At 54.6% G+C, this 21,795-nt stretch overlaps 1 protein-coding gene across 1 annotated transcript; it reads right to left on the bottom strand.

Moving 5' to 3' along the window:
* Nucleotides 1–153: 153 nt before the first annotated feature.
* LOC126443284 (seminal vesicle major clotting proteins-like) lies at nt 154–20,064 on the bottom strand. The gene is made up of 2 exons (XM_050090895.1): nt 19,926–20,064; nt 154–473 (listed from the first exon to the last, which is right to left on the bottom strand). The coding sequence occupies exons 1-2, from the start codon at nt 20,062–20,064 to the stop codon at nt 154–156; spliced, it is 459 nt and encodes a 152-aa protein (XP_049946852.1).
* Nucleotides 20,065–21,795: the final 1,731 nt, after the last annotated feature.

Raw genomic sequence — 21,795 nt, 5'->3', positions numbered from 1 at the left:
CTGTCCTCTGATGTTGAGCTGTCCCCTCTAGATGAGCTGTCCTCTCTAGATGAGCTGTCCTCTCAAGTTGAGCTGCCCTCTCAAGTTGAGCTGTCCTCTCGAGTTGAGCTGTCCTATCATGTTGAGCTGACCTCTCTAGTTGAGCTGTCCTCTCTAGTTGAGCTGTCCTCTCAAGTTGAGCTGTCCTCTCAAGTTGAGCTGTCCTCTCAAGTTGAGCTGTGCTCTCAAGTTGAGCTGTCCTCTACAGTTGAGCTGTCCTCTACAGTTGGACTGTCCTCTCAAGTTGAGCTGTCCTCTCAGGTTGAGGTGTCCTATCAGGTTGAGATTTCCTCCCAAGTTGAGCTGTACACTCAAGTTGAGCTGCCCTCTCAAGTTGAGCTGCCATCTCAAGTTGAGCTGCCCTCTCAAGTTGAGCTGCCCTCTCAAGTTGAGCTGCCCTCTCAAGTTGAGCTGTCCCCTCAAGTTGAGCTGTCCTCTCAAGATGAGCTGCCTTCTCTAGTTGAGCTGTCCTCTCAAGTTGAGCTGTCCTCTCAAGTTGAGCTGTCCTCTCAAGTTAAGCTGTCCTCTCAACTTGAACTGTCCTCTCAAGTTGACATGTCCTCTCAAGTTGACCTCTCCTTCAAGTTTAGCTGTCCTCTGATGTTGAGCTGTCCTCTCTAGATGAGCTGTCCTCTCTAGATGAGCTGTCCTCTCAAGTTGAGCTGCCCTCTCAAGTTGAGCTGTCCTCTCAATTTAAGCTGTCCTGTCAAGTTGAGCTGTCCTCTCAAGTTGAGCTGTCCTCTCAAGTTGAGCTGTCCTCTCAAGATGAGCTGTCCTCTCAAGTTGAGCTGTCCTCGAAAGCCGTGCTGTCTTTGCAAGTTGTGCTGTCATCGCAAGCTGTGCTGTCCTCAAAAGCTGTGCTGTCCTCCCAAGCTGTGCTGTCCTTGCAAGCTGTGCTCTCCTCGCAAGCTGTGCTGTCCTCGCAAGCCGTGCTGTCCTTGCAAGCCGTGCTGCCCTCGCAAGGTGTGCTGTCCTCACAAGCCGTGCTGTCCTTGCAAGCCGTGCTGTCCTCGGAAGCCGTGCTGTCCACGCAAGCCTTGCTGTCCTCGCAAGCCGTGCTGTCCTCACAAGCTTTCCTGTCCTCACAAGCTTTGCTGTCCTCGCAAGCTTTCCTGTCCTCGTAAGTTGTGCTGTCCTCTCAAGTTGAGCTGTCCTCTCAGGTTGAGGTGTCCTCCCAGGTTGAGATTTCCTCTCAAGTTGAGCTGTACACTCAAGTTGAGCTGCCCTCTCAAGTTGAGCTGCCCTCTCAAGTTGAGCTGCCCTCTCAAGTTGAGCTGCCCTCTGAAGCTGAGCAGCCCTCTCAAGTTGAGCAGTCCTCTCAAGTTTTGCTGTCCTCTGAAGTTGAGCTGTCCTCCCAAGTTGAGCTGTCCTCTCAAGTTGAGCTGTCCTCTCAAGTTGAGCTGTTCTCGCAAGCTGTGAGGTCCTTGCGAGCTGTGCCGTCCTCGCAAGCTGTGCCGTCCTCGCAAGCTGAGCCATCCTCGCAAGCTGTGCTGTCCTCGCAAGCTGTGCTGTCCTCGCAAGCTGTGCTGTCCTCGCAAGCTGTGCCGTCTTTGTAAGCTGTGCCATCCTCGCAAGCTGTGCTGTCCTCGCAAGCTGTGCCGTCCTCGCAAGCTGTGCTGTCCTCGCAAGCTGTGCTGACCTCGCAAGCTGAGCTGTCCTCGCAAGCTGAGCTCTCCTCGCAAGCTGTGTTGTCCTCGCAAGCTGTGCTGTCCTCGCAAGGTGTGCTGTCCTCGCAAGCTGTGCTGACCTCGCAAGCTGTGCTGTCCTCGCAAGCTGTGCTGTCCTCGCAAGCTGTGCTGTCCTCGCAAGCTGTGCTGTCCTCGCAAGCTGTGCTGTCCTCGCAAGCTGTGCTGTCCTCGCAAGCTGTGCTGTCCTCGCAAGCTGTGCTGTCCTCGCAAGCTGTGCTCAGCTCGCAAGCTGTGCTGTCCTCGCAAGCTGTGCTGAGCTCGCAAGCTGTGCTGTCCTCGCAAGCTGTGCTGTCCTCGCAAGCTGTGCTGTCCTCGCAAGATGTGCTGTCCTCGCAAGCTGTGCTGTCCTCGCAAGCTGTGCTGTAGTCGCAAGCTGTGCTGTCCTCACAAGCTTTGCTGTCCTCACAAGCTTTGCTGTCCTCGAAAGCTTTGCTGTCCTCGCAAGTCGTGCTGCCTTCGCAAGTTGTGCTGTCCTCTCAAGTTGAGCTGTCGTCTCAAGTTGAGCTGTCCTCTCAAGTTGAGCTGTCCTCTACAGTTGAGCTGTCCTCTACAGATGGACTGTCCTCTCAAGTTGAGCTGTCCTCTCAGGTTGAGGTGTCCTCTCAGGTTGAGATTTCCTCTCAAGTTGAGCTGTACACTGAAGTTGAGCTGCCCTCTCAAGTTGAGCTGCTCTCTCAAGTTTAGCTGCCCTCTCAAGTTGAGCTGCCCTCTCAAGTTGAGCTGCCCTCTCAAGTTGAGCTGCCCTCTCAAGTTGATCTGTCCTCACAAGTTGATCTGTCCTCTCAAGTTGAGCTGTCCTCTCGAGATGAGCTGCCCTCTCTAGTTGAGCTGTCCTCTCAAGTTGAGCTGTCCTCTCAAGTTGAGTTGTCCTCTCAAGTTAAGTTGTTCTCTCAAGTAGAGCTGTCCTCTCAAGTTGAGATGTCCTCTCAAGTTGACCTCTCCTTCAAGTTGAGCTGTCCTCTGATGTTAAGCTGTCCCCTCTAGATGAGCTGTCATCTCTAGATGAGCTGTCCTCTCAAGTTGAGCTGCCCTCTCAAGTCGAGCTGTCCTCTCAAGTTAAGCTGTCCCCTCAAGTCGAGCTGTCCTCTCAAGTTTAGCTGTCCTCTCAAGTTGAGCTGTCCTCTCAAGTTGAGCTGTCCTCTCAAGTTGAGCTGTCCTCTCAAGATGAGCTGTCCTCTCAAGTTGAGCTGTCCTCTCAAGTTGAGCTGTCCTCTCAAGTTGAGCTGTCCTCGAAAGCCGTGCTGTCCTCGCAAGTTGTGCTGTCCTCGCAAGTTGTGCTGTCATCGCAAGCTGTGCTGTCCTCGAAAGCTGTGCTGTCCTCCCAAGCTGTGCTGTCCTCGCAAGCTGTGCTCTCCTCGCAAGCTGTGCTGTCCTCACAAGCCGTGCTGTCCTCGCAAGGTGTGCTGTCCTCATAAGCCGTGCTGTCCTCGCAAGCCATGCTGTCCTCGGAAGCCGTGCTGTCCACGCAAGCCTTGCTGTCCTCGCAAGCCGTGCTGTCCTCACAAGCTTTGCTGTCCTCACAAGCTTTGCTGTCCTCGCAAGCTTTCCTGTCCTCGTAAGTTGTGCTGTCCTCTCAAGTTGAGCTGTCCTCTCAGGTTGAGGTGTCCTCTCAGGTTGAGATTTCCTCTCAAGTTGAGCTGTACACTCAAGTTGAGCTGCCCTCTCAAGTTGAGCTACCCTCTCAAGTTGGACTGCCTCTCAAGTTGAGCTGCCCTCTGAAGCTGAGCAGCCCTCTCAAGTTGAGCTGTCCTCTCAAGTTGAGCTGTCCTCTGAAGTAGAGCTGTCCTCTCAAGATAAGCTGTCCTCTCAAGTTGAGCTGTCCTCTCAAGTTGAGCTGTCCTCGCAAGCTGTGATGTCCTTGCAACCTGTGCCGTCCTCGCAAGCTGTGCCGTCCTCGCAATCTGAGCCGTCCTCGCAAGCTGTGCCGTCCTCGCAAGCTGTCCTGTCTTCGCAAGCTATGCTGTCCTAGCAAGCTGTGCTGTCCTCGCAAGCTGTGCTGTCCTCGAAAGCCATGCTGTCCTCGCAAGCCGTGCTGTCCTCGCAACCTGTGCTGTCCTCGCAAGCTGTGCTGTCCCCGCAACCTGTGCTGTCCCCACAAGCTGTGCTGTCCTCGCAAGCTGTGCTGTCCTCGCAAGCTGTGCCGTCCTCGCAAGCTGTGCCGTCCTTGCAAGCTGTGCTGTCCTCGCAACCCGTGCTGTCCTCGCAAGCTGTGCTGTCCTCGCAAGCTGTGCTGTCCTCGCAAGCTGTGCTGTCCTCGCAAGCTATGCTGTCCTCGCATGCTGTGCTGTCCTCGCAAGCTGTGCTGTCCTCGGAAGCTGAGCTGTCCTCGCAAGCATTGCTATCCTCACAAGCTGTGCTGTCCTCGCAAGCTGTGCTGTCCTCGGAAGCTGAGCTGTCCTCGCAAGCATTGCTATCCTCACAAGCTGTGCTGCCCTCGCAAGCTGTGCTGTCCTCGCAAGTTGTGCTGTCCTCACAAGTTTTGCTGTCCACGCAAGCTGTGCTGTCCTCGCAAGCCGTGCTGTCCTCACAAGCCGTGGTGTCCTCGCAAGCCATGCTGTCCTCGCAAGCCATGCTGTCCTCGCTAGGGTTGCTGTCCTCGCAAGCTGTGCAGTCCTCACAAGCTGTGCTGTCCTCACAAGCTGTGCTGTCCTCGAAAGCTGTGCTGTCCTCGCAAGCTGTGCTGTCCTCGCAAGCTGTGCTGTCGTCGCAAGCTGTGCTGTCCTCGCAAGCTGTGCTGTCTTTGGAAGCTGTGCTGTCCTCGCAAGTTGTGCTGTTATCTCATGTTGAGCTGTCGTCTCGAGTTAAGCTGTCCTCTCAAGTTGAGCAGTTCTCTCAAGTTGTGCTCTCCTCCCAAGTTGAATTGTCCTCGCAAGTTGAGCTGTCCTCGTATGTTGAGCTCTCCTCGCAAGTTGAGCTGTCCTCTCAACTTGAGCTGTCCTCTCAAGTTGAGCTGTCCTCTCAAGTTGAGCTGTCCTCTAAAGTTGAGCTGTCCTCTCAAGTTGAGCTGTACTCTGTAGTTGCGCTGTCCTCTCAAGTTGAGCTGTCCTCTCAAGTTCAGCTGTCTTCTCAAGTTCAGCTGTCCTCTCAAGTTGAGCTCTCCCCTCTAGTTGAGCTGCCCTCTCAAGTTGAGCTGTCCTCTCAAGTTGAGCTGTCCTCTCAAGTTGAGCTGTCCTCTAAAGTTGAGCTGTCCTCTCAAGTTGAGCTGTCCTCTCAAGTTGAGCTGCCCTCTCAAGTTGAGCTGTCCTCTCAAGTTCAGCTGATCTCTCAATTTGAGCTGTCCTCTCAAGTTGAGCTGTCCTCGCAAGCTGTGCTGTCCTCTCAAGTTGTGCTATCCTCGCAACCTGTGCTGTCCTCGCAAGCTGTGCTGTTCTCGCAAGCTGTGCTGTCCTCACAAGCTGTGCTGTCCTTGTAAGCTTTGCTGTCCGTGGAAGCTGTGCTGTCCTCACAACCTGTGCTGTCCTCGCAAGCCGTGCTGTCCTCGCAAGCCGTGCTGTCCTCGCAAGCCGTGCTGTCCTCGCAAACCAAGCTGTCCTCGCTAGCCGTGCTGTCCTCGCAAGCTGTGCTGTCCTCGCAAGCCTTGCCGTCTTTGCAAGCTTTGCTCTCCTCGCAAGCTTTCCTCTCCTCGCAAGCTCTGCTGTCCTCCCAAGTTGTGCTGTCCTCGCAAGTTGTGCTGTCCTCGCAAGTTGTGCTGTCCTCTCAAGTTGTGCTGTCCTCTCAAGTTGTGCTGTCCTCTCAAGTTGTGCTGTCCTCTTAAGTTGTGCTGTCCTCTCAAGTTGTGCTGTCCTCTCAAGTTGAGCTGTCCTCTCAAGTTGAGCTGTCCTCTCAAGTTGAGCTGTCCTCTCAAGTTGTGCTGTCCTCTCAAGATGAGCTGTCCTCTCAAGTAGTGCTGTCCTGTCAAGTAGTGCTGTCCTCTCAAGTTGAGCAGTCCTCTCAAGTTGAGCTGTCCTCCCAAGTTGAGCTGTCCTCTCAAGTTGAGCTGTCCTCTCAAGTTAAACTGTCCTCTCAAGTTAAGCTGTCCTCTCAAGTTGAGCTGTCCTCTCAAATTGAGCTGTACTCTCTAGTTGAGCTGTCCTCTCAAGTTGAGCTGTCCTCGCAAGCCGTGCTGTCCTCGCAAGCCGTGCTGTCCTCGCAAGCTGTGCTGTCCTTGCAAGCCGTGCCGTCTTCGCATGCTTTGCTGTACTCGCAAGCTTTCCTCTCCTCGCAAGCTCTGCTGTCCTCCCAAGTTGTGCTGTCCTCGCAAGTTGTGCTGTCCTCGCAACCTGTGCTGTCCTCGCAAGCTGTGCTGTCCTCGGAAGCTGTGCTGTCGTCACAACCTGTGCTGTCCTTGCAAGCCGTGCTGTCCTCGCAAGCCATGCTGTCCTCGCAAGCCATGCTGTCCTCGCAAGCCGTGCTGCCCTCACAAGCCGTGCTGTCCTCACAAGCCGTGCTGTACTCGCAAGCCGTGCTGTCCTTGCAAGCCGTGCTGTCCTTGCAAGCTGTGCTGTCCTCACAAGCCGTGCTGTCCTCGCAAGCTTTGCTGTCCACGCAAGCTTTGCTGTCCTCGCAACCTGTGCTGTCCTCTCAAGTTGTGCTGTCCTCTCAAGTTGTGCTGTCCTCTCATGTTGTGCTGTCCTCTCAAGTTGTGCTGTCCTGTGAAGGTGAGGTGTCCTCTCAAGTTGAGCTGCCCTCTCAACTTGTGCAGTCCTCTCAAGTTGTGCTGTCCTCTCATGTTGTGCTGTCCTCTCAAGTTGTGCTGTCCTCTCAAGTTGAGCTGTCCTCTCAAACTGAGCTGTACTCTCAAGTTGAGATGTCCTCTCAAGTTGAGCTGTCCTCTTAAGTTGTGCTGTCCTCTCAAGTTGTGCTGTCCTCTCAAGTTGTGCTGTCCTCTCAAGATGAGCTGTCCTCTCAAGTTGAGCTGTCCTCTCAAGTTGAGCTGTTTCTCAAGTTGAGCTGTACTCTCTAGTTGAGCTGTCCTCTCAAGTTGAGCTGTCGTCTCAAGTTGAACTGTCCTCTCAAGTTGAGCTGTCCTCTCAAGTTGAGCTGTCCTATCAAGTTGTGCTGTCCTCTCAAGTTCAGCTGCCCTCTCAAGTTGAGCTGTCCTCTCAAGTTGAGCTGTCCTCGCAAGCTGTGCTGTCCTTGCAAGCTGTACTGTCCTCGCAGGCTGTGCTGTCCTCGCAAGATGTGCTGTTCTCGCAAGCTGTGCTGTCCTTAAAACCTGTGCTGTCCTCGCAAGCCGTGCTGTCCTCGCAAGCCGTGCTGTCTTCGGAAGCCGTGCTGTCCTCGCAAGCCTTGCTGTCCTTACAAGCCGTGCTGTCTTCGCAAGCTTTGCTGTCCTTGCAAGCTTTCCTGTCCTCGCAAGCTCTGCTGTCCTCCCAAGTTGTGCTGTCCTCGCAAGTTGTGCTGCCTCTCAAGTTGTGCCATCCTCTCAAGTTGTGCTGTCCTCTCAAGTTGTGCTGTCCTCTCAAGTTGAGCTGTCCTCTCAAGTTGAGCTGTACTCTGTAGTTGAGCTGTCCTCTCAAGTTGAGCTGTCCTCTCAAGTTCAGCTGTCTTCTAAAGTTCAGCTGTCCTCTCAAGTTGAGCTGTCCTCTCAAGTAGAGCTGTCCTCTCAAGTAGAGCTGTCCTCTCAAGTTGAGCTATCCGCTCTAGTGAAGCTGTCCTCTCAAGTTGAGCTGTCCTCTCAAGTTGTGCTGTTGTCTCAAACTGAGCTGTCGTCTCAAGTTGAGCCGTCCTCTAAAGTTGAGGTGTCCCCTCAAGTTGTGCTCTCCTCTCAAGATGAGCTGTCCTGGCAGGTTGAGCTGTTCTCGTAAGTCTAGCTGTCCTAGCAAGTTGAGCTGTCCTCGCAAGTTGAGCTGTCCTCTCAAGTTGATCTGTCCTCTCTAGTTGATCTGCCCTCTCTAGTTGAGCACTCCTCTCAAGTTGAGCTGTCCCCGCAGGCTGTGCTGTCCCCACAAGGTGTGCTGTTCTCGCAAGCTATGCTGTCCTCGCAAGCTGTGCTGTCCTCGCAAGCTGTGCTGTTCTCGCAAGCTATGCTGTCCTCACAAGCTGTGCTGTCCTCGCAAGCTGTGCTGTCCTCGCAAGCTGTGCTGTCCTCGCAAGCTGTGCTGTCCTCACAAGATGTGCTCTCCTCGCAAGCTGTGCAGTCCTTGCAAGCTGTGCTGTCTTCGCAAGCTGTGCTGTCCACGCAAGCTGTGCTGTCCTCGCAAGCTGTGCTGTCATCGGAAGCTTTGCTGTCCTCGGAAGCTGTGCTGTCCTCGGAAGCTGTGCTGTCCTTAAAAGCTTTGCTGTCCTCGCAACCTGTGCTGTCCTCGCAACCTGTGCTGTCCTCGCAAGCCGTGCTGTCCTCGCTTGCCGTGCTGCCCTCGCAACCCGTGCTGTCCTCACAACCCGTGATGTCCTCACACGCCGTGATGTCCTCACAAGCCGTCCTGTCCTTGCAAGCCGTGCTGTCCTGGCAAGCCGTGCTGTCCTCGCAAGCCGTGCTGTCCTCGCAAGCCGTGCTGTCCTCACAAGCCGCGCTGTCCTCGCAAGCTTTGCTGTCCTCGCAAGCTGTGCTGTTCATCCAAAGTGTGCTGTCATCTCAAGTTGTGCTGTCGTCTCAAGTTGTGCTGTCCTGTCATGTTGAGCTGTCCTCTCAAGTTGAGCTGTCCTCTCAAGTTGAGCTGTCCTCTCAAGTTGAGCTGTCCTCTCAAGTTAAGCTGTCCTCTTAAGTTGAGCTGTCCTCGCAAGTTGAGCTGTCCTCGAAAGTTGAGCTGTCCTCGCAGGTTGAGTGTTCCTCTCAAGTTGAGCTGTCCTCGCAAGCTGTGCTGTCCTCGCAAGCTGTGCTGTCCTCGCAAGCTGTGCTGTCCTCGCAAGCTATGCTGTCCTCGCATGCTGTGCTGTCCTCGCAAGCTGTGCTGTCCTCGGAAGCTGAGCTGTCCTCGCAAGCATTGCTATCCTCGCAAGCTGTGCTGTCCTCGCAAGCTGTGCTGTCCTCGCAAGTTGTGCAGTCCTCACAAGTTGTGCTGTCCGCGCAAGCTGTGCCGTCCTCGCAAGCCGTGCTGTCCTCACAAGCCGTGGTGTCCTCGCTAGCTGTGCTATCCCCGCAAGGTGTGCAGTCCTCACAAGCTGTGCTGTCCTCACAAGCTGTGCTGTCCTCGAAAGCTGTGCTGTCCTCGCAAGCTGTGCTGTCCTCGTAAGCTGTGCTGTCGTCGGAAGCTGTGCTGTCCTCTCAAGTTGAGCTGTCCTCTCAAGCTGTTCTGTCCTCACAAGCTGTGCTGCCCTCGCAAGCTGTGCTGTCCTCGCAAGCTGTGCTGTCCTCGCAAGCTGTGCTGCCCTCGCAAGCTGTGCTGTCTTCGGAAGCTGTGCTGTCCTCGCAAGTTGTGCTGTTATCTCATGTTGAGCTGTCGTCTCGAGTTGAGCTGTAATCTCAAGTTGAGCAGTTCTCTCAAGTTGTGCTCTCCTCCCAAGTTGAACTGTCCTCGCAAGTTGAGCTGTCCTCGTATGTTGAGCTCTCCTCGCAAGTTGAGCTGTCCTCTTAACTTGAGCTGTCCTCTCAAGTTGAGCTGTCCTCTCAAGTTGAGCTGTCCTCTAAAGTTGAGCTGTCCTCTCAAGTTGAGCTGTACTCTGTAGTTGAGCTGTCCTCTCAAGTTGAGCTGTCCTCTCACGTTCAGCTGTCTTCTCAAGTTCAGCTGTCCTCTCAAGTTGAGCTGTCCTCTCAAGTAGAACTGTCCTCTCAAGTAGAGCTGACCTCTCAAGTTGAGCTATCCGCTCTAGTGGAGCTGTCCTCTCAAGTTGAGCTGGCATCTCAAGTTGTGCTGTTGTCTCAAACTGAGCTGTCGTCTCAAGTTGAGCCGTCCTCTCAAGTTGAGCTGTCCTCTCAAGTTGTGCTCTCCTCTCAAGTTGAGCTGTCCTGGCAGGTTGAGCTGTTCTCGTAAGTCTAGCTGTCCTAGCAAGTTGAGCTGTCCTCGCAAGTTGAGCTGTCCTCTCAAGTTGATCTGTCCTCTCTAGTTGATCTGTCCTCTCTAGTTGAGCACTCCTCTCAAGTTGAGCTGTCCCCGCAAGCTGTGCTGTCCCCACAAGGTGTGCTGTTCTCGCAAGCTATGCTGTCCTCGCAAGCTGTGCTGTCCTCGCAAGCTGTGCTGTTCTCGCAAGCTATGCTGTCCTCACAAGCTGTGCTGTCCTCGCAAGCTGTGCTGTCCTCGCAAGCTGTGCTGTCCTCGCAAGCTGTGCTGTCCTCACAAGATGTGCTCTCCTCGCAAGCTGTGCAGTCCTCGCAAGCTGTGCTGTCTTCGCAAGCTGTGCTGTCCACGCAAGCTGTGCTGTCCTCATAAGCTGTGCTGTCATCGGAAGCTTTGCTGTCCTCGGAAGCTGTCCTGTTTTCGGAAGCTGTGCTATCCTTGGAAGCTTTGCTGTCCTCGCAACCTGTGCTGTCCCCGCAACCTGTGCTGTCCTCACAAGCCGTGCTGTCCTCGCTTGCCGTGCTGTCCTCGCAACCCGTGCTGTCCTCGCAACCCGTGCTGTCCTCACACGCCATGCTGTCCTCGCAAGCCGTGCTGTCCTTGCAAGCTTTGCTGTTCTCGCAAGCTATGCTGTCCTCGCAAGCTGTGCTGTCCTCGCAAGCTGTGCTGTTCTCGCAAGCTATGCTGTCCTCACAAGCTGTGCTGTCCTCGCAAGCTGTGCTGTCCTCGCAAGCTTTGCTCTCCTCGCAAGCTGTGCTGTCCATCCAAGTTGTGCTGTCATCTCAAATTGTGCTGTCATCTCAAGTTGTGCTGTCCTGTCATGTTGAGCTGTCCTCTCAAGTTGAGCTGTCCTCTCAAGTTGAGCTGTCCTCTCAAGTTGAGCTGTCCTCTCAAGTTGAGCTGTCCTCATAAGTTGAGCTGTCCTCGCAAGTTGAACTGTCCTCGAAAGTTGAGCTGTCCTCGCAAGTTGAGCGTTCCTCTCAAGTTGAGCTGTCCTCGCAAGCTGTGCTGTCCTTGCATGCTGTGCTGTCATCACAAGCTGTGCTGTCCTCGCAAGCTGTGCTGTCCTCGCAAGTTGTGCTGTCCTCACAAGTTGTGCTGTAAGCGCAAGCTGTGCTGTCCTCGCAAGCCGTGCTGTCCTCACAAGCCGTGGTGTCCTCGCAAGCCATGCTGTCCTCGCAAGCTATGCTGTCCTCGCATGCTGTGTTGTCCTCGCAAGCTGTGCTGTCCTCGGAAGCTGAGCTGTCCTCGCAAGCATTGCTATCCTCGCAAGCCGTGCTGTCCTCGCAAACTGTGCAGTCCTCACAAGCTGTGCTGTCCTCACAAGCTGTGCTGTCCTCGAAAGCTGTGCTGTCCTCGCAAGCTGTGCTGTCCTCGCAAGCTGTGCTGTCGTCGCAAGCTGTGCTGTCCTCTCAAGTTGAGCTGTCCTCTCAGGCTGTTCTGTCCTCACAAGCTGTGCTGTCCTCGCAAGCTGTGCTGTCCTCGCAAGCTGTGCTGTTCTCGCAAGCTGTGCCGTCCTCGCAAGCTGTGCTGTCCTCGCAAGCTGTGCTGTCTTCGGAAGCTGTGCTGTCCTCTCAAGTTGAGCTGTCCTCTCAAGTTGAGCTGTCCTCTAAAGTTGAGCTGTCCTCTCAAGTTGAGCTGTACTCTGTAGTTGAGCTGTCCTCTCAAGTTGAGCTGTCCTCTCAAGTTCAGCTGTCTTCTCAAGTTCAGCTGTCCTCTCAAGTTGAGCTCTCCCCTCTAGTTGAGCTCCCCTCTCAAGTTGAGCTGTCCTCTCAAGTTGAGCTGTCCTCTCAAGTTGAGCTGTCCTCTAAAGTTGAGCTGTCCTCGCAAGTTGAGCTGTACTCTGTAGTTGAGGTGTCCTCTCAAGTTGAGCTGTCCTCTCAAGGTGAGCTGTCCTCGCAAGTTCAGCTCTCTTCGCAAGCTGCGCTGTCCTCGCAGGCTGTGCTGTTCTCGCAAGCTGTGCCGTCCTCGCAAGCTTGCTGTCCTCCCAAGTTGTGCTGTTCTTACAAGTTGTGCTGTCCTCGCAAGTTGCACTGTCCTCTCAAGTTGTGCTGTCGTCTCAAGTTGTGCTGTCCTCTCAAGTTGTGCTGTCCTCTCAAGTTGTGCTGTCCTCTCATGTTGAGCTGTCCTCTCTAGTTGAGTTGTCCTCTCAAGTTGAGCTGTCCTCTCAAATTGAGATGTCCTCTAAAGTTGTGCTGTCCTCTCAAGTTTTGCTGTCCTCTCAAGTTGTGCTGTCCTCTCAAGATGAGCTGTCCTCTCAAGTTGAGCTGTCCTCTCAAGTTGAGCTGTCATCTCTAGTTGAGCTGTCCTCTCAAGTTGAGCTGTCCTCTCAAGTTGAGCTGTCCTCTCAAGTTGAGCTGTCCTCTCAAGTTGAGCTGCCCTCTCAAGTTGAGCTGTCCTCTCAAGTTCAGCTGATCTCTCAATTTGAGCTGTCCTCTCAAGTTGAGCTGTCCTCGCAAGCTGTGCTGTCCTCTCAAGTTGTGCTATCCTCGCAACCTGTGCTGTCCTCGCAAGCTGTGCTGTTCTCGCAAGCTGTGCTGTCCTCACAAGCTGTGCTGTCCTTGTAATCTGTGCTGTCCGTGGAAGCTGTGCTGTCCTAACAACCTGTGCTGTCCTCGCAAGCCGTGCTGTCCTCGCAAGCCGTGCTGTGCTCGCAAGCAGTGCTGTCCTCGCAAGCCGTGCTGTCCTCCCAAGTTGAGCTGTCCTCTCAAGTTGAGCTGTCCTCTCAAGTTGAGCTGTCTTCTAAAGGTGAGCTGTCCTCTTAAGTTGAGCTGTCCTCGCAAGCTGTGCTGTCCTCGCAAGCTGTGCTGTCCTCTCTATCTGTGCTGTCCTCGCAAGCTATGCTGTCCTCGCATGCTGTGCTGTCCTCGCAAGCTGTGCTGTCCTCGGAAGCTGAGCTGTCCTCGCAAGCATTGCTATCCTCGCAAGCTGTGCTGTCCTCGCAAGCTGATCTGTCCTCGCAAGTTGTGCTGTCCTCTCAAGTTGTGCTGTCCGCGCAAGCTGTGCTCTCCTCACAAGCCGTGCTGTCCTCACAAGCTGTGGTGTCCTCGCAAGCCATGCTGTCCTCGCAAGCCGTGTTGTCCTCTCTAGCTGTGCTCTCCTCGCGAGCCGTGCAGTCCTCACAAGCTCTGCTGTCCTCACAAGCTGTTCTGTCCTCGAAAGCTGTGCTGTCCTCGCAAGCTGTGCTGTCCTCACAAGCTGTGCTGTCGTCGCAAGCTGTGCTGTCCTCGCAAGCTGTGCAGTCCTCGCAAGCTGTGCTGTCCTCGGAAGCTGAGCTGTCCTCGCAAGCAATGCTATCCCCGCAAGCTGTGCTGTCCTCGCAAGCTGTGCTGTCCTCGCAAGTTGCGCTGTCCTCACAAGTTGTGCTGTCCTCGCAAACTGTGTTGTCCTCACAAGCTATGCTGTCCTCGCAAGCTGTGCTGTCCTCGCAAGCTATGGTGTCCTCGGAAGCTGTTCTGTCTTCGCAAGCTGTGCTGTCTTTGCAAGCTGTGCTGTCCTCGGAAGCTGTGCTGTCCTCACAAGCTGTGCTGTCCTCACAAGCTGTGCTGTCCTCGCAAGCTGTGCTGTCTTCACAAGCTGTGCTGTCGTCGCAAGCTGTGTTGTCCTCGGAAGCTATGCTGTCCTCAGATGCTGTGCTGTCCTCGGAAGCTGTGCAGTCCTCGAAAGCTGTGCTGTCCTCCCAACCTGTGCTGTCCTCGCTACCTGTGCTGTCCTCACAAGCCGTGCTGTCCTCGCAAGCCGTGCTGTCCTCATAAGCCGTGCTGTCCTCGCAAGCCGTGCTGTCCTCGCAAGCCTTGCTGTCCTCGCAAGCCGTGCTGTCCTCACAAGCCATGCTGTCCTCACAAGCTGTGGTGTCCTCGGAAGCTTTGCTGTCCTCTCAAGTTGAGCTGTCCTCTCTAGTTGAGCTGTCCTCTCAAGTTGAGCTGTCCTCTCAAATTGAGCTGTCCTCTCAAGTTGAGCTCTCCTCTCAAGCTGTTCTGTCCTCACAAGCTATGCTGTCCTCGCAAGCTGTGCTGTCCTCGCAAGCTGTGCTGTCCTCGCAAGCTGTGCTGTCCTCGCAAGCTGTGCTGTCCTCACAAGCTGTGATGTCTTCGGAAGCTGTGCTGTCGTCGCAAGTTGTGCTGTTATCTCATGTTGAGCTGTCATCTCGAGTTGAGCTGTCCTCTCAAGTTGAGAGCAAGCTATGCTGTCCTCGCAAGCTGTGCTGTCCTCGCAAGCTGTGCTGTTCTCGCAAGCTATGCTGTCCTCACAAGCTGTGCTGTCCTCGCAAGCTGTGCTGTCCTCGCAAGCTGTGCTGTCCTCGCAAGCTGTGCTGTCCTCACAAGATGTGCTCTCCTCGCAAGCTGTGCAGTCCTCGCAAGCTGTGCTGTCTTCGCAAGCTGTGCTGTCCACGCAAGCTGTGCTGTTCATCCAAAGTGTGCTGTCATCTCAAGTTGTGCTGTCGTCTCAAGTTGTGCTGTCCTGTCATGTTGAGCTGTCCTCTCAAGTTGAGCTGTCCTCTCAAGTTGAGCTGTCCTCTCAAGTTGAGCTGTCCTCTCAAGTTAAGCTGTCCTCTTAAGTTGAGCTGTCCTCGCAAGTTGAGCTGTCCTCGAAAGTTGAGCTGTCCTCGCAGGTTGAGTGTTCCTCTCAAGTTGAGCTCAACGTGAGAGGCTAGCTCATATTGAGAGGTCAGCTCAACTTGAGAGGACAGCACAACTTGAGAGGACAGGACAACTTCCGATAACAGCAAAGCTTGCGAGGATATCAAAGCTTACAAGGATAGCACGGCTTCTGATGACAGCATTGCTTGCGAGGACATCACGGCTTCCGATGACAGCACAGCTTGCGAGGACACCACAGCTAGCAAAGACAGCATGGCTATCGAGGACAGCACGGCTTGCGAGGACAGCACAGCTTGCGAGGAGAGCACAGCTTGCGAGGACAGCACAGCTTGCGAGGACAGCACAGCTTGCAAGGATGGCACAGCTTGCGAGGACAGCACAGCTTGCGAGGACAGCACATCTTGCGAGGACAGCACGGCTTGCGAGGACAGCAAGGCTTGCGAGGACAGCACGGCTTGCGAGGACAGCACAGGTTGCGAGGACAGCAGTGCTTGTGAGGGCAGCACAGTATGCAAGGACAGCACAGCTTGCGAGGACAGCACAGCTTGCGAGGACAGCACATCCTGCAAGGACAGCTCAACTAGAGAGGACAGCTCAACTAGGGAGGACAGCTCAACAAGAGAGAACAGCTCAACTTGACAGGACAGCTCAACTTGAGAGGACAGCACAACTTGCGAGGAGAGCACAACTTGGCAGGACAGCAGAGCTTGCGAGGACAGGAAAGCTTGCGAGGAGAGCAAAGCTTGCGAAGACGGCACGGCTTGCGAGGACAGCACAGCTTGCGAGGACAGCACGGCTTGCGAGGACAGCACGGCTTGTGAGGACAGCGCGGCTTGCGAGCACAGCACGGCTTGCGAGGACAGCATGGCTTGTGAGGACAGCACGGCTTGCGAGGACAGCACGGCTTGCGAGGACAGCACAGGTTGTGAGGACAGCACAGCTTCCACGGACAGCACAGCTTACAAGGACAGCACAGCTTGTGAGGAAAGCACAGCTTGCGAGAACAGCACAGCTTGCGAGGACAGCACAGGTTGCGAGGACAGCACAGGTTGCGAGGACAGCACAACTTGAGAGGACAGCTCAACTTGAGAGGGCAGCTGAACTTGAGAGCAAGCTATGCTGTCCTCGCAAGCTGTGCTGTCCTCGCAAGCTGTGCTGTTCTCGCAAGCTGTGCTGTCCTCGCAAGCTGTGCTGTCCTCGCAAGCTGTGCTGTCCTCACAAGATGTGCTCTCCTCGCAAGCTGTGCAGTCCTCGCAAGCTGTGCTGTCCTCGCAAGCTGTGCTGTCCTCACAAGCTGTGATGTCTTCGGAAGCTGTGCTGTCGTCGCAAGTTGTGCTGTTATCTCATGTTGAGCTGTCCTCGCAAGCTGTGCTGTCCTCGCAAGCTGTGCTGTGCTCGCAAGCTCAGCGGTCCTCGCAAGCTCTGCTGTCCTCCCAAGTTGTGCTGTCCTCGCAAGTTGTGCTGTCCTCGCAAGTTGTGCTGTCCTCTCAAGTTGTGCTGTCCTCTCAAGTTGTGCTGTCCTCTTATGCTGTGCTGTCCTCTCAAGTTGTGCTGTCCTTTCAAGTTGAGCTGTCCTCTCAAGTTGAGCTGTCCTCTCAAGTTGAGCTGTCCTCTCAAGTTGTGCTGTCCTCTCAAGTTGAGCTGTCCTCTCAAGTAGTGCTGTCCTGTCAAGTAGTGCTGTCCTCTCAAGTTGAGCAGTCCTCTCAAGTTGAGCTGTCCTCCCTAGTTGAGCTGTCCTCTCAAGTTGAGCTGTCCTCTCAAGTTAACCTGTTCTCTCAAGTTGAGCTGTCCTCTCAAGCTGAGCTGTCCTCTCAAATTGAGCTGTACTCTCTAGTTGAGGTGTCCTCTCAAATTGAGCTGTCCTCTCAAGTTGAGCTGTCGCCGCAAGTTGAGCTCTCCTAGCGAGCTGTGCTGTCCTCACAACCTGTGCTGTCCTCGCAAGCTGTGCTGTCCTCGGAAGCTGTGCTGTCGTCACAACCTGTACTGTCCTTGCAAGCCGTGCTGTCCTCGCAGGCCATGCTGTCCTCGCAAGCCATGCTGTCCTCGCAAGCCGTGCTGCCCTCGCAAGCCGTGCTGTCCTCACAAGCCGTGCTGTACTCGCAAGCCGTGCTGTCCTCGCAAGCCGTGCTGTCCTTGCAAGCTGTGCTTTCCTCACAAGCCGTGCTGTCCTCACAAGCTTTGCTGTCCACGCAAGCTTTGCTGTCCTCGCAACCTGTGCTGTCCTCTCAAGTTGTGCTGTCCTCTCAAGTTGTGCTGTCCTCTCAAGTTGTGCTGTCCTGTGAAGTTGAGCTGTCCTCTCAAGTTGAGCTGCCATCTCAAGTTGTGCAGTCCTCTCAAGTTGTGCTGTCCTCTCATGTTCTGCTGTCCTCCCAAGTTGAGGTGTCCTCTCAACTTGAGCTGTCCTCTCAAGTTGAGCTGTCCTCTCAAGTTGAGCGGTCCTCTCAAGTTGAGCTGTCTGCTCTAGTTGAGCTGTCCTCGCAAGTTGAGCGTTCCTCTCAAGTTGAGCTGTCCTCGCAAGCTGTGCTGTCCTCGCAAGCTGTGCTGTCCTCGCAAGCTGTGCTGTCCTCGCAAGCTGTACTGTCCTCGCAGGCTGTGTTGTCCTCGCAAGTTGTGCTGTCCTCGCAAGCTGTGCTGTCCTCGCAAGCTGTGCTGTCCTTGCAAGCTGTGCTGTCCTCAAAAGCTGTGCAGTCCTCGCAAGCTGTGCTGTCGTCGCAAGCCGTGCTGTCCTCGCAAGCAGTGCTGTCCTCTCAAGTTGTGCTGTCCTCTCAAGTTGTGCTGTCCTCTCATGTTGTGCTGTCCTCTCAAGTTGTGCTGTCCTGTGAAGGTGAGGTGTCCTCTCAAGTTGAGGTGCCCTCTCAACTTGTGCAGTCCTCTCAAGTTGTGCTGTCCTCTCATGTTGTGCTGTCCTCTCAAGTTGTGCTGTCCTCTCAAGTAGAGCTGTCCTCTCAAACTGAGCTGTACTCTCAAGTTGAGATGTCCTCTCAAGTTGAGCTGTCCTCTTAAGTTGTGCTGTCCTCTCAAGTTGTGCTGTCCTCTGCAGTTGTGCTGTCCTCTCAAGATGAGCTGTCCTCTCAAGTTGAGCTGTCCTCTCAAGTTGAGCTGTTTCTCACTTGAGCTGTACTCTCTAGTTGAGCTGTCCTCTCAAGTTGAGCTGTCGTCTCAAGTTGAACTGTCCTCTCAAGTTGAGCTGTCCTCTCAAGTTGAGCTGTCCTATCAAGTTGTGCTGTCCTCTCAAGTTCAGCTGCCCTCTCAAGTTGAGCTGTCCTCTCAAGTTGAGCTGTCCTCGCAAGCTGTGCTGTCCTTGCAAGCTGTACTGTCCTCGCAGGCTGTGCTGTATTCGCAAGATGTGCTGTTCTCGCAAGCTGTGCTGTCCTTAAAACCTGTGCTGTCCTCGCAAGCCGTGCTGTCCTCGCAAGCCGTGCTGTCTTCGGAAGCCGTGCTGTCCTCGCAAGCCTTGCTGTCCTTACAAGCCATGCTGTCTTCGCAAGCTTTGCTGTCCTTGCAAGCTTTCCTGTCCTCGCAAGCTCTGCTGTCCTCCCAAGTTGTGCTGTCCTCGCAAGTTGTGCTGTCCTCACAAGTTGTGCTGCCTCTCAAGTTGTGCCATCCTCTCAAGTTGTGCTGTCCTCTCAAGTTGTGCTGTCCTCTCAAGTTGAGCTGTCCTCTCAAGTTGAGCTGTACTCTGTAGTTGAGCTGTCCTCTCAAGTTGAGCTGTCCTCTCAAGTTCAGCTGTCTTCTAAAGTTCAGCTGTCCTCTCAAGTTGAGCTGTCCTCTCAAGTAGAGCTGTCCTCTCAAGTAGAGCTGTCCTCTCAAGTTGAGCTATCCGCTCTAGTGAAGCTGTCCTCTCAAGTTGAGCTGTCCTCTCAAGTTGTGCTGTTGTCTCAAACTGAGCTGTCGTCTCAAGTTGAGCCGTCCTCTAAAGTTGAGGTGTCCCCTCAAGTTGTGCTCTCCTCTCAAGATGAGCTGTCCTGGCAGGTTGAGCTGTTCTCGTAAGTCTAGCTGTCCTAGCAAGTTGAGCTGTCCTCGCAAGTTGAGCTGTCCTCTCAAGTTGATCTGTCCTCTCTAGTTGATCTGCCCTCTCTAGTTGAGCACTCCTCTCAAGTTGAGCTGCCCCGCAAGCTGTGCTGTCCCCACAAGGTGTGCTGTTCTCGCAAGCTATGCTGTCCTCGCAAGCTGTGCTGTCCTCGCAAGCTGTGCTTTTCTCGCAAGCTATGCTGTCCTCACAAGCTGTGCTGTCCTCGCAAGCTGTGCTGTCCTCGCAAGCTGTGCTGTCCTCGCAAGCTGTGCTGTCCTCACAAGATGTGCTCTCCTCGCAAGCTGTGCAGTCCTTGCAAGCTGTGCTGTCTTCGCAAGCTGTGCTGTCCACGCAAGCTGTGCTGTCCTCGCAAGCTGTGCTGTCATCGGAAGCTTTGCTGTCCTCGGAAGCTGTGCTGTCCTCGGAAGCTGTGCTGTCCTTAAAAGCTTTGCTGTCCTCGCAACCTGTGCTGTCCTCGCAACCTGTGCTGTCCTCGCAAGCCGTGCTGTCCTCGCTTGCCGTGCTGCCCTCGCAACCCGTGCTGTCCTCGCAAGCTTTGCTGTCCTCGCAAGCTGTGCTGTTCATCCAAAGTGTGCTGTCATCTCAAGTTGTGCTGTCGTCTCAAGTTGTGCTGTCCTGTCATGTTGAGCTGTCCTCTCAAGTTGAGCTGTCCTCTCAAGTTGAGCTGTCCTCTCAAGTTGAGCTGTCCTCTCAAGTTAAGCTGTCCTCTTAAGTTGAGCTGTCCTCGCAAGTTGAGCTGTCCTCGAAAGTTGAGCTGTCCTCGCAGGTTGAGTGTTCCTCTCAAGTTGAGCTGTCCTCGCAAGCTGTGCTGTCCTCGCAAGCTGTGCTGTCCTCGCAAGCTGTGCTGTCCTCGCAAGCTATGCTGTCCTCGCATGCTGTGCTGTCCTCGCAAGCTGTGCTGTCCTCGGAAGCTGAGCTGTCCTTGCAAGCATTGCTATCCTCGCAAGCTGTGCTGTCCTCGCAAGCTGTGCTGTCCTCGCAAGTTGTGCAGTCCTCACAAGTTGTGCTGTCCGCGCAAGCTGTGATGTCCTCGCAAGCCGTGCTGTCCTCACAAGCCGTGGTGTCCTCGCTAGCTGTGCTATCCCCGCAAGGTGTGCAGTCCTCACAAGCTGTGCTGTCCTCACAAGCTGTGCTGTCCTCGAAAGCTGTGCTGTCCTCGCAAGCTGTGCTGTCCTCGTAAGCTGTGCTGTCGTCGGAAGCTGTGCTGTCCTCTCAAGTTGAGCTGTCCTCTCAAGCTGTTCTGTCCTCACAAGCTGTGCTGCCCTCGCAAGCTGTGCTGTCCTCGCAAGCTGTGCTGTCCTCGCAAGCTGTGCTGCCCTCGCAAGCTGTGCTGTCTTCGGAAGCTGTGCTGTCCTCGCAAGTTGTGCTGTTATCTCATGTTGAGCTGTCGTCTCGAGTTGAGCTGTAATCTCAAGTTGAGCAGTTCTCTCAAGTTGTGCTCTCCTCCCAAGTTGAACTGTCCTCGCAAGTTGAGCTGTCCTCGTATGTTGAGCTCTCCTCGCAAGTTGAGCTGTCCTCTTAACTTGAGCTGTCCTCTCAAGTTGAGCTGTCCTCTCAAGTTGAGCTGTCCTCTAAAGTTGAGCTGTCCTCTCAAGTTGAGCTGTACTCTGTAGTTGAGCTGTCCTCTCAAGTTGAGCTGTCCTCTCACGTTCAGCTGTCTTCTCAAGTTCAGCTGTCCTCTCAAGTTGAGCTGTCCTCTCAAGTAGAGCTGTCCTCTCAAGTAGAGCTGACCTCTCAAGTTGAGCTATCCGCTCTAGTGGAGCTGTCCTCTCAAGTTGAGCTGGCATCTCAAGTTGTGCTGTTGTCTCAAACTGAGCTGTCGTCTCAAGTTGAGCCGTCCTCTCAAGTTGAGCTGTCCTCTCAAGTTGTGCTCTCCTCTCAAGTTGAGCTGTCCTGGCAGGTTGAGCTGTTCTCGTAAGTCTAGCTGTCCTAGCAAGTTGAGCTGTCCTCGCAAGTTGAGCTGTCCTCTCAAGTTGATCTGTCCTCTCTAGTTGATCTGTCCTCTCTAGTTGAGCACTCCTCTCAAGTTGAGCTGTCCCCGCAAGCTGTGCTGTCCCCACAAGGTGTGCTGTTCTCGCAAGCTATGCTGTCCTCGCAAGCTGTGCTGTCCTCGCAAGCTGTGCTGTTCTCGCAAGCTATGCTGTCCTCACAAGCTGTGCTGTCCTCGCAAGCTGTGCTGTCCTCGCAAGCTGTGCTGTCCTCGCAAGCTGTGCTGTCCTCACAAGATGTGCTCTCCTCGCAAGCTGTGCAGTCCTCGCAAGCTGTGCTGTCTTCGCAAGCTGTGCTGTCCACGCAAGCTGTGCTGTCCTCACAAGCTGTGCTGTCATCGGAAGCTTTGCTGTCCTCGGAAGCTGTCCTGTCCTCGGAAGCTGTGCTATCCTTGGAAGCTTTGCTGTCCTCGCAACCTGTGCTGTCCCCGCAACCTGTGCTGTCCTCACAAGCCATGCTGTCCTCGCTTGCCGTGCTGTCCTCGCAACCCGTGCTGTCCTTGCAAGCCGTACTGTCCTGGCAAGCCGTGCTGTCCTCGCAAGCCGTGCTGTCCTCGCAAGCCGTGCTGTCCTCACAAGCCGGGCTGTCCTCGCAAGCTTTGCTGTCCTCGCAAGCTGTGCTGTCCATCCAAGTTGTGCTGTCATCTCAAATTGTGCTGTCATCTCAAGTTGTGCTGTCCTGTCATGTTGAGCTGTCCTCTCAAGTTGAGCTGTCCTCTCAAGTTGAGCTGTCCTCTCAAGTTGAGCTGTCCTCTCAAGTTGAGCTGTCCTCATAAGTTGAGCTGTCCTCGCAAGTTGAACTGTCCTCGAAAGTTGAGCTGTCCTCGCAAGTTGAGCGTTCCTCTCAAGTTGAGCTGTCCTCGCAAGCTGTGCTGTCCTTGCATGCTGTGCTGTCCTCGCAAGCTGTGCTGTCCTCGGAAGCTGAGCTGTCCTCGCAGGCATTGCTATCCTCGCAAGCTGTGCTGTCCTCGCAAGCTGTGCTGTCCTCGCAAGTTGTGCTGTCCTCACAAGTTGTGCTGTAAGCGCAAGCTGTGCTGTCCTCGCAAGCCGTGCTGTCCTCACAAGCCGTGGTGTCCTCGCAAGCCATGCTGTCCTCGCAAGCTATGCTGTCCCCGCATGCTGTGTTGTCCTCGCAAGCTGTGCTGTCCTCGGAAGCTGAGCTGTCCTCGCAAGCATTGCTATCCTCGCAAGCCGTGCTGTCCTCGCAAACTGTGCAGTCCTCACAAGCTGTGCTGTCCTCACAAGCTGTGCTGTCCTCGAAAGCTGTGCTGTCCTCGCAGGCTGTGCTGTCCTCGCAAGCTGTGCTGTCGTCGCAAGCTGTGCTGTCCTCTCAAGTTGAGCTGTCCTCTCAGGCTGTTCTGTCCTCACAAGCTGTGCTGTCCTCGCAAGCTGTGCTGTCCTCGCAAGCTGTGCTGTTCTCGCAAGCTGTGCCGTCCTCGCAAGCTGTGCTGTCCTCGCAAGCTGTGCTGTCTTCGGAAGCTGTGTTGTCCTCTCAAGTTGAGCTGTCCTCTCAAGTTGAGCTGTCCTCTA

Source organism: Schistocerca serialis, unplaced genomic scaffold (genome assembly GCF_023864345.2).
Source record: "Schistocerca serialis cubense isolate TAMUIC-IGC-003099 unplaced genomic scaffold, iqSchSeri2.2 HiC_scaffold_1437, whole genome shotgun sequence".
Classification (NCBI taxonomy): domain Eukaryota; kingdom Metazoa; phylum Arthropoda; class Insecta; order Orthoptera; family Acrididae; genus Schistocerca; species Schistocerca serialis.
Note: the sequence above shows the minus strand (reverse complement) of the source record. Positions and strands in the feature narration are given on the sequence as shown.

Coding starts and splice junctions, on each gene's coding strand:
- LOC126443284 (XM_050090895.1), bottom strand. CDS start 20,064: ATGCCAGCTCAACTTGAGAGGACAGCTCCACTAGAGCGGATAGCTCAA. Junction 474..19,925: donor ACTTGAGAAGACAGCTGAAC/GTGAGAGGACAG, acceptor TCATCTTGAGAG/GACAGCTCAACTTGAGGGGA.